This window comes from Vespula pensylvanica, chromosome 14 (genome assembly GCF_014466175.1).
Source record: "Vespula pensylvanica isolate Volc-1 chromosome 14, ASM1446617v1, whole genome shotgun sequence".
Classification (NCBI taxonomy): domain Eukaryota; kingdom Metazoa; phylum Arthropoda; class Insecta; order Hymenoptera; family Vespidae; genus Vespula; species Vespula pensylvanica.
This window is the reverse complement of record NC_057698.1, coordinates 1,525,548-1,540,756: the sequence shown is the minus strand read 5'-3', so window position 1 is coordinate 1,540,756 and position 15,209 is coordinate 1,525,548. Positions and strand designations below refer to the sequence as shown.

Below are 15,209 nucleotides of genomic sequence, written 5' to 3'. Positions count from 1 at the left end.
TTTCTTTCTTTCTTTTTTTTTTTTGTTATGCAACGATTTAATCGGTTCCGTTTTCTATTAATCGAGATAAAATTGAATTAAATCGTAATTTAATTTTGTACTCTATAATCTCGAAAGGATTCGATGATCATGCTCGGTTCATTGATTTCACGTAATATATTATGTTAGCTGCAATAACTTTTCTTTTTATTTGTTTATTTTATTTTCTTTTTTCTCTCTCTCTTTTTTTGGAAAATAAAATTAATCGATATTGTTCGTATTCTTTAATGGTCTATCAGTTTAAATTGTACTTGTGGATTTATTGAAGGTAAGTGAAATTAACGATTCGTAGAAACTTCTATTTCATGGATTCGTCTTAAGTTTCGAAATACGACTGGAGAACATGTCCGTCGATAAAGTTAAAAGGAACGGAAGTAGGTAGACTCGCTTCTTTCACGGAAAGTGGTTTTTTTCGTAACTCTCTCTCTCTCTCTCTCTTTCTCTCTCTTTCTCTCTCTATCTCCCTGTCTCCTTCTTTCTCTCTTTCTTTTTCTCTCTCTTACTCATGCTAGTAGTGGCGACGTCGCGGATCGACAAGTTCAGATCTTTTTGACCCTTGGAAATGGCTTGAGCGATGAGGTCAGGCGAAACTATCGAGGCAGAACTTATGGAATACGTGGCGACATGCATCACGGATTATTTTTATCAGAGTTAGATCGATCGTACGGCTAAGGATTAGATTTTGAAAAATACCTACCTATTCCCGAGATAAACTTTCATCTACCCGTGTTAATTATTTATATCGATCATGTGGACATCTTCTCACGGATCTTTTTTTTTCTTTTTTATTTTTTTTTTATTACGTTATTTTTACGATTTACGATTACAGTAACGATTACGATCTTTTTCATTTTTTTTTCTTTCTTTCTCACCATCGCGATTTATTCACAAGGACTTTTAACTCGGTATCATGTTTTAACAAGGACTTCCCCTTATTCCGTTTCTTTTTTATTTTACTTTTTTATTATTTTTTTTTATTTATTTCCTTTTTTTCTTTTATTTTATTTAAAATGTAACAAGATACACGCCCCGTTGACTCTAAAAAGTTTTGTAATCACCGAGAACACTCGACGGCGAAAGAGGATCAGAGAAAAGGAGAGAAAGAAACAGAAAGAGAAGAAAAAAAAATAAGAATGCAATAATAAGTTTTCGCGGGAGAATCTCTTAGACATGAAGAATTAATGAGTCGTTACCAAGGGTTTTAGCAATTTCCTCGAGTGCATCTCATTCTACCTCCGAGCATCCCCTTCTCTCCTTAACTTACAACCTTTCGCCATATTTTTTTCTATCGTAACATCAGTCTTAGTACTTTGCGTTATCGTGAAAAAAAAAAAAAAAAATTTTTTTTATCAAGTTCGTGCTTTTAAGAGAGTCCAATACCTTTCGAGTACGTACAGATTATAAAATTCGATTTTCTCTTTCTACAAAACGATCGTCGGATCAAATGAAAGCAAAATTATTAATCATATCGACTAGCAACGACAATGAGAAAATTATTATACGAATGTACGAAGTAAATAAAAAAAGAGAGAGAGAGAGAGAGAGAGAGAGAGAGAAGAAAAGTGAAATATTACAAACGTCGATGCAATCTCGATAATTTATATATCATCTCGTTGATTAATTAATAGATAATAATATATGTCCTTGAATCGAAGCTCATTCATAAACAAGTGCATGCATTTGTATGGTAAATAGATTCGAGCGATACCGAGTGATGGTTTCGAGTTTTTCCGTCGAAAATTGAAGGTCGAACGAAATTGTAGAACGATTTTAAACGGATAATCGCATAATTTAAAGTTCTCCGTGTCGAAATATACGAAATAAAAGGAACTTTTTTCGTCTCCTCGTCGTTCCCTCGGTGAAAGTTTCGCAATCATCGAGTGCACTCGTGCGAGAACCACCAAGAATTCAAAAGAATTCAAAAAGGGAAAGAATTCGCGGCCAGTGTCGGTAAACAATCCCGACGGTAAACTTACTCCTTTTGTTTTTTCTTTTTGTTATTTTTTTTCCCCTTTTCATTCTCTTTTTTTCCACTCTTTTTTCTCTCTTTTTTCTTTTTACTCTTCTTTGGTTATACGCTTTCTCGGTCAGACTATGAAGTGTACACAGTCGGTTAAGAGCTCTTCGTGATTGAATCGAGGTTAGAGAGTCACTTTAGATCTATAGTAATATATATTATATAAAGAAAGAAGTTATTATTCCAGATGAATTATTATTATTTTTATTATTATCAATATTATTATTCTTTCTGTTTTATCGTCTTTTAGTAAATATTGTACAAAAGATCTATCTAAAGAAAGATATAATACCTAACAGAAAAGTGAAAGGAGGGGCATTAACAGTTATTAACAAAAATCAAATATACAAATAAAGTGAATCGTACGATTGATCCCTTTTTTCAAAGAGATTTCCAAAGAGATTTTATTATTTCACAAACTAAACTCGCTTAGCATCGTCTTTGAACGATACGATATTTCGCCTGCCGCGTAGCGTCTAATGGATATTCTAATTATATATCTTTGCTGTTTCAAAATACTTCTATATATATTCTCAGCTTACGAACATTTTTTTTTTGGTTTTCATGAAAATTTTAATACAAATGGAAAAATCTTTTTTCCTTGCATAGAAAAAGCACACTCGTAGTAGTAACGCGCGCCCATACAAAAAATATTGTCAGCCGTTCGTGACGAGTATCGTGCTCGTCGTAAAACAAAGAAAAGAAAAAAAAACAAAAAGAGAGAGAGAGAGAGAGAGAGAGAGAGAGAGAGAGAGAGAGAGAGAGAGAGAAAGAGAGAAAAAGACAGAAGACAGAGAAAAGAAAGAAAAAAAAATTATGATATCTTCTTATGACGAGTGACGAGTACAATACTCGTTATAACACAGTTAACAGGTTAATCGAATCTTGTCATGGCGTATCAACGTGATTCGTTCCAAGAGTGAGAACTTTTCTTCTTCGAAGTAACGTTGTGCTGTGTAACATCTTCGATTGGTCCAAGTAACTTGACCGATGAAGCTCGCTCGGGGAGAAACTACCGAGGGAAAGGAGAACCTGTAGAACACTTGGCATCGCTCAGTCGAGGTCAATCGTTCGTGACGAAGGTTCAAGGGGTATGGAACGAAACGCACAAGGTTGCTACAGCTCGTTGGTACTGGTTCTGGTACTGGTTCTGGTACTGGTTCTGGTACTGGTGCTGGTACTGGTGCTATAGTGGTTCAAGCTTTTGAGGATGGCGTCAAGGATGGTTAAGTCAAAACCAAGTTGTTGTATATCAGGCTTCCATAGACCTTAGCATAAGCTTTTCTAAGCGATTAACCGATTTTTAACGTCGACTTGATTTTAACATCGATAGGATCTTTATATAAAAGATCGATATTCCAACTATACGTCACCCTGAGATTTATTATCGGCCTTTACAAGCTTCCGCTTTTTCATGATAAACGTTTATTCTAGTTTCCCTAAATTTTATTCATTATTTGTTATACAGGAGTGATAGTTACGAGATAACGGGATATCGATGATGGATAATTTATACTCTATTAGCGTTTACATTCCATTATTTCTTAATATCGCTCGTTAAATATTAATTGTTCAAATAATCTATCGATCCGATCTATTAATATCTACTTCTTGTTATAACATTGTCGAATAATATCGGCTGTTTAAATTAATTGCCCGTCGATACAGGTACGATCAAAAGTTTTTGAATGAATTTAAAAAATCGGATTACTCCTTTTCGACAACTCTCGGTCTCATTTTTTGTTTTTTTTTTTTTTTCCCTAACAAACATTGTTATCCGTGTTAAAATCGTCGATTATTAATTAATCTATATTCTCTAAGTATCGTAACACCATTTTTTTTTTTTCATTCGACATTGCTTCTTAACAATATCTGACGATCTTCGTCTAAAATTACCTGTTAATATAAAAAGAGAAATAGAGAGAGATAGAAAAAAAAAAAAAAGATTAAAGCTCTCAAAATTAACTATAAATATTAACCGTTAATAATATTTCTTGTTAACGGTCTAACGTCACTGAGAAACTATTTGTTATTCTTTCATTTCTCTTTCTTACTTTCCACGTAATCTTTCCAGTTATTCGTAGTTCGTCTCCCAATAAAAAGTATATTTCGTTTCGAAAAGTGTAACAACGTTGCACCCAACTAGAACGAAACATCGACTCGAGAGTTGTGCCGCCTCCTTTTATTTCTCCAGAGGCTTCCACAGAGAAAATGATCAAAATTCTACGCTTCTACTCTTCCGTGTTCTTCCTCTTTCCTCTTTTACTCCCACACCTCCTCCTCCTCCTCCTCCTCCTCCCCTTCCCCCCTTTCCACCCCTTTCTTTCTTTCCTCGCCACACACATATACACATACTTATCTATTGTACGTACGTACGTACGTACGTACGTACGCGCAAACACACGCTACGCTCGTGTCGCTTCTTTTTTCTATCTTTACTTTCCTCTTAAAGAAAAGCAGGCAAATATAAATATTTCATGAACTTTCCGACGAGTTTCTCTACAAACCCTAAACTCTCGAAGAGGCGAATTTTCGATTCTCGATGTGTAACACCATCCTCCCTTCTACCCTCTCCTCTCCCCTCCCCTTCTTATCTATCCTCGTACATGCTCTCAAGACTGTTTGTCAAAAAGATTTTATTTTGATCTTATCCTGAGAAAAATCAGATTTACATAGATTCGTATTAATATCCGAAATGTCCGGGCTGATTTATTTAACGTATTTCTTTCATTTATCTCTTCGATGCATGTGATTTAATTTTTTTCCTCTTTTCGTTTTTTTTTTCTTTTTTTTTTTTTTTTTGAAAAACTTTTTAACGAACTAACACATCTAAGCTATTACAGTAAATACGTGTGGCAAATTGAATCTTCGTAATTTATTTATTTTTTTTCTTCTTCTTCAATATGATGTTAATCTTTGATATGAAAAATTACATCGTCGTAATATTTTTTTTCTTTGTTACGCTACTTAACGTTTGGCAGATTAAATATTAACGCTGTAATTTATCGGTCGTATGAATAATATAAAGAAAAATTTGTGAGGAAAGTTCGATGTAATCTCCTGAGAATAGGAAATAATGGAAAAGAAATTTCTCGATCTTTCTCGATCTCATGACTTTTTCTCTCGATCGCGTGCTTGTGACGTTCGAGGAAGATATCTTCAGAGACAACAAGCGTGTGTTCGTTCATCCGCGGGGCGTCGCCATCCTGTTCGTCGATAAGAAACTTTACTCGTAAAACGATTCGGATATTCTTGAGAAACGCTACGTGTTACCAAAAGTGATTCATCCGGAGCCGATCCATATTCTCGTAGAGCCTTCATAGATCATCTAAACATCCATCTGCGTACGTACTACATCTTTCGAAACTTTCAAAATCTATCAAGTTTTATACTTAAAACTTGACAGCATTGATTGTATCAAATTACTGATTTCCCTTTTTCTGTTTCTTCATCCATTTTATCTTTCTTGAAAATATTTTTCTAAACAGCAGAGAACGATGTTCGATAGACAAATAAATAAAAAGAGAAGAAAGAAAAAATATTGTCGATATCTTCTGAAAATAAACAAATATTAAATAAGTAAATCGTGCACGCGAAATAGTTTTTATTTATTTATTTTTTATTTATTTATTTATTTATTTCTTTTCTTTTTTTTTTTTTTTTTTTTTTTTTTACATCCGTAAAAATCTTTCTATAGGAAATATTTATTAACGAAATAGTAGAGACAAATATTTGATATATAAAAAAATCACGTCACTCTCGTTAAGATTACAAACATTTTAAAAATGAAAAATATTAAATAAATAAAAAAATCGTGCACGTGAAATGCTTTTTGTTACTCTTCTTTTTCTTTTTTTTTTTGTTTTTTTAATTTCTTTTCTCTTCTTTCTACCTTCGTAAGAGTAAAATTTCTATAGAAAATATTTATCAACTAAGTAATAGAGATTACTTTGACAAACTAATTTAAAAATAAAAAAAACACGCACACATATATTAAAAGATAGTTTGTACAGTATAAAATACGGACTTTGAACGCCAACTAGTTCTTTTTTTTTTTTGTACTCACGTACGTCTCACGTGACATTGTTGCATTTTGTTTGTCACAAATTCCACGGACTCGCTTTACAAAATACAGAATCTATTGTTACAAAGAAAGCTATTGTTAAACACACCGGTGCGAGTGAATAGAACGCGTAGCTTTTAAATGATCTCCGTGCTTTGAAGCAGCATTCCCTGAAAAAAAAAGTGTGGATATCCGTTTTCGTTAGTCACATAAAATACAATATATATATATATATATATATATATATATATATATCTATATATATATTTTTCCTAGCTTCTCTCGTCTATTATTCCAAAATAGTCAGATATCATTGCGATCGTTCTTATTTCAAGCATTTAACATAAATCGCATACGTTATACGTCGCACGACGCGTTTGGAAGGAAACAAGGTAAATATTTTCTCTTGCAAATATGCACAAATATTTATTTCATTGACAATACGTAACACACGACAACACACTTATATCCAAATATTTCCCTTATTATTTAATCTCGTCGAACTGAAATCAGATTATTACGTTCGTTTTACAGAATCTTTAATTTTCGTATGAAATTTCGTGAAAAAGCGATCGTTAGCCGATCGTTAGATTCACGTAAAGATGGATAAGAATAATATGAGATGCAATGAGAGAAAGAATAACGAAATACAATGGAAAAATTTCTTTGTAAATACGCATAAATTTCTTTCGATGACGTCAACTCCGTAATAGGGAAAGTTCGAAACAACGGGAGAGATCTAGGAGTGGACGGGGGTAAATGGGGGTGAAAGGGGATGGGGATTGGGATGGGGATAGTAGAGAGAAAAGGAAAAGTAGTTTAATCGAGAACTCTCTCCCGTCTCTATCTCGTTTTAGGTGGCCTGGATGCTCTTCGACAAGAGCGCCATTCTGACGGTACAGAATCACGTTATTACCAGGAACCCAAGAATATCTGTGTCGCACGACGAGCATACAACCTGGTACCTACATATCAATAACGTGCACGAGGATGACAAGGGAAAGTACATGTGCCAGATTAATACGGCTGCGGCCAAAACACAATATGGATATCTCCACGTCGTTGGTAAGTTCGTTTAAATTTTTCTCGGAATTATTTATTAATTTCTAATGAAATATTCCAGGTTGACTTTAATATTTTATTAGATTATATATGTATCGGACATTCGTTCCTATTTATGTATCTATCCATCCTCTACGAAGATTCTTCTACAAATATATAATCTCTACTAATGACGCGTCCTGAACTCCGAGATACATATAAATTTATTACAACGATTTTCATGATATCGAAGTCGGGTCGATCAAATTTCATCGAAAATAATCGAAGGAAGAACGTCGATCGGCGAGAACGTTATCTCTCGCCAAGTCCGAGACGTTTTAAATCGTATTTAAATGATTCTAACGACGAAAGAAAAATTATATATTGAATATATTTATACGATAATCAAAGCGTTATCATTTAATCGATCATCATTTTTATTTAATATTATATCTTAAAATATAAACGAGAAAGATATCGGTGTTATCGATGTATCGATGAATGGACGAAGCATTGGAAATTTGAGACGTCAGTTCGGACAGACGAAAGGACAAAAGGGATGGACTGTACCAAGGGCAAAGACAATAATAATTTAATCAGAAGTGGATATTCGTGGACTTAGTGGGCAGGTGTTGATGTAACGGGAGAGTAGGGTGAAGGGTTAGAAAGAGACACAGAGAGATAGAGATAGAGATAGAGATAGAGATAGAGAGATAGAGAGAGAAAGGTGACTTCCGTTCTCTGCCATCCGAGAGAACATATTAATATCTCGAGTTTTGACGTCTCGACGGAGGGAGCAGCCCGACGAGCCAGGCATGAATGGTGGGGGTGTGCCGACGAAGTCGGTAGAGTAATCAGTGGGCTAGATTAATTGTTTCCACGGGACTTTCGTACCCTTTCGTTGCACGAATACAGTCAAGATTTTCAACCTTTATCTATCTTTCTATATATACCTATACCTATATTTATATACGTGTGTATATATCTCTCTTTTATATATATGGCTTTTTGGAATATCAACGATCGTGCAGACACAACGTGTTACTATAATTCAAACTTGTGTCTTCGTATAAATTACGTGTTTATTAAAACGCTGTTATTAGAATTTTTTCTTTTTTTTTTTTTTACAGAATTATATTCAGTCTCTTTTTTTGTATATACGAAATCATGTTAAATTATTTAAATTATGTTGAAATATTTGGAAATGTATATTCTGTATGTAAAAAAAAAAAAAGAAGAAAGAGAGAATGTAAAAATAACATTGCCATCCATTCATCAGAGTTCTCATATTTCGTAACATTAATTATGTTAAATTAATTCAATTAACTTAATATAATTGTGTGACATTTAATCAAATATTTATATGTCTTTTATAATTAATATCTTTTTTTTTTTTTTGGAGACACATGCATCATCTTAATAGAATAGTAATTTTGACAGATCTTGTGATATATATATACATATATTTATATATATATATATATATATATATATATATATATATATATAAATATATGTATATATGTGTACTTATATATGATGACAAATGAATCGGAAGAGGCAACTTATCATCGAATCATCGATGCGAATCATCCAGCAAAGTCGCTCGTAAACATCAGGCTCCTGTGATACGGTCCAACGATTTATTCGTATTTCCGTAGCCGACGAAACGCGTTTTGCTTTCCGTAACGCATCCACCGTTGTGCTTTTCTTCCTGTCTTTCTTATCATTGCGATTTCTTCTTCGAAACTTTTCTCGTAGGTTTTCCCTTTTGAGATTTTTTGAAGCGTGTAAGATACAACAACCACACGCACAAACAAAACGCTCTATTTTATTGACCATATATTTTCTACATTAGAATGCCACGTTGAATTCGCATTACATTATTTTCCTTTCGATTTAATTGCCCGTCGTTCTTTTTCTTTCTTTTTTTTTTTTTTTTTTTTTTTTTTGAAATACATCATTTTTCAAATAAAAAACAAGCAATCAATTTTCTAATCTCCAGAGATATATCTTCTTGGAAAGAAAATAGAACAAAAAATATTTTTTCTCTTTCTTTCTTTTTCTCTATGTTGAAAATCTTATTAAAAGAAATAAAAAAATAAAAAAAATAAAAAAGTTCATTTTGTTTTATGCTATCATTTCTAAATATGTTTTAACATTAAGAAAATGCACTTTTAATATGGATTAAGTAACGCAATACCCTTTCTTTCGTCGCGAAAGAGGTAAAGGCTTTAACGAGCGCAAGCCGTTTTATTTTTCTTCTTGTTAGCAATGCCTTTTTTGAAATTCTATATCCCCATCTGAACTTACTGAACATAGGAGTAATACTTTTCTTAAAAATATAAGACACCATTTCATTTTCCATCAAACATTACCTACTTTAATACTTTTAAATAATTTAAATGATAGAAAAGTTAGCACGAATGATCGAGGATATAATTATGATGTAATGAATATCGCAACGTCGATTGTGTAATTAAAAAAAATTTTCCAATTGATCAGTTTATTATACAGATTTAATGTTTCATTCAATTTATTCTTCTCCAAAGTCCAATTATATTTCGAAATTATATTTCCGTTATTGTTTCTTCGTCTCTAATGATAAAATATATACCATCAATATCGACACTGCGTTTTTGTTTTCGTTGCTTTTATTTATTTATTTATTTCCTTTTTTTCTCTCTTTTTTTTTTTTTTTTTTTTACATTCATCCGACGAGAAAGGGAAAATAATATTCGATAATTAGCACATCATTTGACGTATTCATAAACTTTTCGTTTAAACATTCGTTCATTTAAACATAATCTCGTCATTCGAACATAATTAACGTCGCTAATATATGTATACACGCGTGTATCAATTAATCGAGAAAAATCCAGATTAAAAAAAAAAGTAACGAGTCGAAATTTAATATACTTTCCTGTTTTTCCTTTTTGTTATTCTTTCTATTTATAAAATTAGATGGAGTTAGGATTTTCATTCGAACAGACAATTCGTCTTTTTCTTTTTAACCGAAGGATATATCGTATAAGAGAGGGGAAAAAAACATTGAGGGGATACGTCAAACGAATGAAATAGAAAAAGACGGAAACGAAGAAGGAATCCAAGGAGGCACTTCGATAGTTACTTAACCAATACATACATACATACATACATACATACATACATACTTCTCGAGCAACCAAAACCACTGATAAGCATCTGCGAGTCCGAATTCGATTCACGTGCCCATTCTGCTTTTTCTCAAGTAGCCAATTACGAGAGAGAAAGAGAGAGAGAGAGAGAGAGAAAGAGAAGGAGAAGAAGAAAGAGAGACAGATATATATATGTATATATTTTTTTCTGAAGAGGGAAAGAAAGAGAAAAAGACAGAAAGAAAGAGAGTAAGTCGAAAAGATTCTCCATAGCTATCACTAGAAGTCGTAGTAACTGGTTCTATAGACGAAGTGGATATCGATCGAGAAATAAAAAAGGGATCTCGTTCGAAGCGTAATAAGTTGGCTGGTATCCTTGAGAAAAGTAGGATTTTTGTGTTCTTGTTCTCACTCCACTCGTGAATATCGTTGAAAGAGGCTCAGACTTCGTTTCTTGTAGAGGTAATGTTGGCTATAGGATTCTACAGCATCAAAAACCAGAACTCATACTGTTACTATCTTTATCTCTCTCTCTCTCTCTCTTTCTCTCTCTCTCTCTCTCTCTATCTCTCTATCTCTCTTTTCTTCTGTAGTTGGCTGTTTCTCCGAGTTTTGGGACAAGTCGACAGACAACACACGGGGAAGCAACACACGTGGTATTGCTCGTGTTCCGCTTGAATAATGCATCGGCGTTTCGCATCGACCTCCCTGGTCCAAAGTGTAGTGACGTGTATCAACGACACCTCTCAAATACTAGCCCTTTCGTTCCCCGGATAGGCTGACACGAACTGCAAAGGGATGGATGTCCCTTCCTATTTCGAACAATCCGAGAACACTGTTCGGTGTCACTATCGATGTAGAATATCGATATCGATGTTGTCTCTCCTCGATATTATCCTCTTATCGCATTTTTTCGTTTATTTAATCTATTGATTATTTTTTCAATATTTATCAGGATCGATGGAACGATTTCGTTGGAAAATATGATCGATAAATCAATCTCGAAGGGATAATTGTCGATTTTTATCATTTCTTTATTTATACTTGTTTTCATTCGTTGTTTTTTTCTTTTTTTTTTTTTTTTTTTTTTTAATAAAGAAAAAGAAGCTTCTTTCAAGATGATTCATCTTCAATTTATTGAAATCAACGTCGTTCTCATATTTCACGAGTTAAAGACGATTCTTTTTAACGATCCTCTTTCAGACGAAAGTTAAACGATATAAATAATTGTCCTTTTCTCATTCATACTCTAGTAAATAAATTTCAAATATCGATCCATAATAATCCTCTCTCACGTTGATTAGCCGTAACGATCGTTAATTATTCGAGCAAGGATATCAAGCAATTATTCCATCAATGATAAAACAGTATTCCTTATATCGAATTAATCGAAAACAAGTATTGATGGTATACTTGTCGAAAGAGGAAGGGACATCGTCTAAAAATTGAAAAATTATTTCTTCGGTGTTATTTTAACCACCGTCGTTTCCACTCCACCCTCATCCGTATTTCACTGTATTTCGCCCACCGACTCTGTTCCCTTACCTATCCCTCCTCGCCCTTATTCTCCCTTTTACGTAACCCTCGTATATCCACGCCTGAATTAAGCGGAAAAGTGAGTCCACCGTAGTGCTCGACGAAGAAATTAAACTTTAGTTTACTTACTCGGCAAAGTATTTTAACCGCCGTTAGAAGGAGAGCACAGTCTTATTTACACGAGCCCCTGTAATATTCCGTAGAAGAAACACGAGGAGTAAAAAGAAAAGAGGAAGAAAATCGTTCGGACAAAAAGCGGAGTCTCCGAAAAAAAGAAAAGGAAAAAAAAAAGAAAAAGAAAAAAAAAAATAACGAGGGAGGGATAAAATAAGAGTGTTGTGTTTCTCGCAAGCGCCGAATGGAACAACGATCGAACAGAATTACTTCTTTCTCTCTTTTTTTTTCTTTGTTTCTTTCTTTTAATTCCGTAATTTTTTTTGTATCTCTCTCTCTCTCTCTCTCTCTCTCTCTCTCTCTCTCTCTCTCTCTCTGTGTGTGTGTTTTTATTTTTTCTACTCTTTCGTTCTTTTTTCGCATCTACAAATACACATCGAAGTAAGTAACTCGAGTTAATTCATTAAACAGATATTTAAATTGATTTTATTCAACGTTAAATCTTTTATATTTATTCGATCGCCGAGCTCTTTTGTTATTGTTATTTATTCAAATATATAATTCTTTCGTTGAAATAATTTCCCTGTAATTTTCCTCTTGTTTTCTTTCTTTACATCTCTCACAAATAGGAAGTTGTAGTATTGTAATAGAATTAATTCACTATTATAAACGGATATTCGAATTGATTATATTTCTCGTAAAATCTCTTTTATATTTATTAAACCATGAAAGCTCTTTTACTTTTGTTATTTATTAAAAGTATAAATACAAACATATATATATATATATATATATATATATATATATATATATACATATACAACACATCCACGTTCATTGTATATTATTTATATCAAAATAATCTTAATCACTCATTCACTTTTCTCACTTTCCCTTTTATATCATTTCTCTTCTTTATCAGTTTATCGAGTGAAACGATCGATATCTTTTTCTCCCTTCTCTATAATTTTTATTTCCTTTTGCTTTCTCTCCCCACCATTGTCCATTAAAAAAAAACTCACACACACACACACACACAAAAGAAAAAGAAAGAAAGAAAAAAAAACAAAAAAAAAACAAAAAAAAAGAAAAGAAAATAGAATAGAAAAATAGTGGTTTCCACGAATGTACATAATCGTGCAAATGATACGAATGTCGACGGGTATTCTGAGGCACGCAAAACGGGACATCCGGCCGAGTTTACGTATGAATATGCAGACAGAGAGATAGAAAGAGATATAGAGATAGAAATAGAGATAGAGATAGAGATAGAGAGAGGCTCGTTCATTCTCTCTGGAGGTCGGGGCTACTAAACGAACCGTCCCAAGTGGCCAACGTCATTTCATCGCGTATATTCACGGTTCGCTTGTCCGTACAGAATCAAGCTGCTTGTGCTTGCGTCGAAATAAAAAGCGTATCATGACTCTTTTTTTCTTTTTTCTGTATCTTTTTTTTTTTAATACTCTCTCTCTCTCTCTCTCTCTCTTTCTCTCTCTTTTTATTCGAGAGAGAGAGAGAGAGAAAACAGTTCGGTTCGTTTCACGAGCCCATAGTTTCCCCAGGGTTCGTTTCTTTTTATTATTTAAGTCATGCTTAAAGGAAAAGCCTTCTTGTAATTTTTATAGCTCGACGATAACCCCATATTAATTAGATACTCGCTATGTATGTATACATTGTATGTATTATACATTGTATGTATGTATGTATTATATGTAATGTAACATATTTTTTATCAGACATGAAAATGATTTATTTCGTAGGATCTAGTCAATATTTCGATGAATAAGAAAAAGAAAGGAGAGAATAAATATTTGTAAAAAAATGTATATATATATATATATATATATATATATATATACAATGGGAAGTTTTATTCGATCATATTGGATGTCAAATAAATAAAAATTTTTTAATCTCATCGACGGTATCGAGTGAGTTAAACAGTTAAACGAGGAAATGTTCAAAGATCGTCGTAGATAATTATCAAATAATATGGCAAAGGCTGAATGTTAATGCAATTAAAATCGTCTTTCTTCGTTTATTAACGTCAAGAGTCAAGATGGTTTCGTTAATATTTGCCTAAGCTCTCTTTATCTCTCTCTCTCTTTTCTTCTTCATTTATACTCAATGGATCGTAAATGACGATTCTTTTTGTTTCGTCCTTCGTTATTAATTAATCAATAATAATACGAGTTACGAATAGTTAATTAATCGCAAAGGAAAATAATAGGAAAATGATGTGAAAATTGATTCAATTGTGTTGTAATATAAATCATGAAAGAAAAAAAAAAAACGGAAAGAGAGAAAGAAAAACAAATAGCAAAGTACGATTTCGACTTGGCCGAGTTTTATCTTCGGTAGGACCACTATAGAAGATTCGACGATTTCGATGCAAGTGCGGATCGTCGTGGAGCACCCTGTATGTGCACTCAAGCGTGCATACATGAAAGTAACGGGAAAACGACACTTGGGAATCGCGATGACCGCCACGTTGGAATATTACGCCGATACGGAATGCAAATTGTCTCTTTCTCTTTCTGTCTCTCTTCGTTCAATATCGAAACGTCCCTAGAGAAAGAAAAAGAGAGAGAAAGAGAAATAAGATCGGATTGCTCGTTCTGCTTAATCGTTAATCTCACTCGTTTATTAATTTTCTTCAAAATATATATATATAGAAAAAAGAATGATCGAATTTCGATTTAAAAAGAAAGGGAAAAGAAAAGGAAACTAAAGTCGTGATTCGTAAGATCGATTAAAAATAATTGCAATTAAAATGACGATCGAACGATCCGGGATCATAAAACTTCGACTAACTCTAATTTCGATAAATATAAATTCGAGGAAAAGAATTTGTATCGTATGTTTTTGAGAGTAGCTTGCAGGATGACGACGTATTGAAATACTTATCTATTTTCGAAGGTTCGAAGATATCGTGGTTACCTTTAATTTTGTTTAATAAATAACAGACGCGTAACAAAGTCGTGTATAAAAAAAAAAAAAAGAAAATAAATAAATAAATAAATAAATAAATAAATAAATAAAAGAACATTTTATTTCGATACACGTAATTCAATATTAAAATACACGATGATATCAAGTTAAACGAATATCGTTTATTCATTCTCCGAGTCGAGGACAATAGCGGTCAGCGTTGGTGGCGTCACGTTAATACGCTTAACGACGTAGGACGAAGAAGAGTGGCACTCCAAAGGACGACGAAGCAAGAGGTGGAATAAAAAACGGTAGCTTGGGAGCGTGTGTT

General features: G+C 33.0%; 1 protein-coding gene across 2 annotated transcripts in view; it reads left to right on the top strand.

Annotated features, from left to right (window-relative positions):
- Positions 1-15,209, top strand: part of LOC122634385 (neurotrimin-like) — a 244,353-nt gene that overhangs the window by 132,708 nt on the left and 96,436 nt on the right. For both annotated transcript variants that reach the window (XM_043823280.1, XM_043823279.1), the window contains one exon: positions 6,977-7,184. In XM_043823280.1, the coding sequence (XP_043679215.1) occupies positions 6,977-7,184 (208 nt within the window). The remainder of the gene's footprint in view (positions 1-6,976; positions 7,185-15,209) is intronic.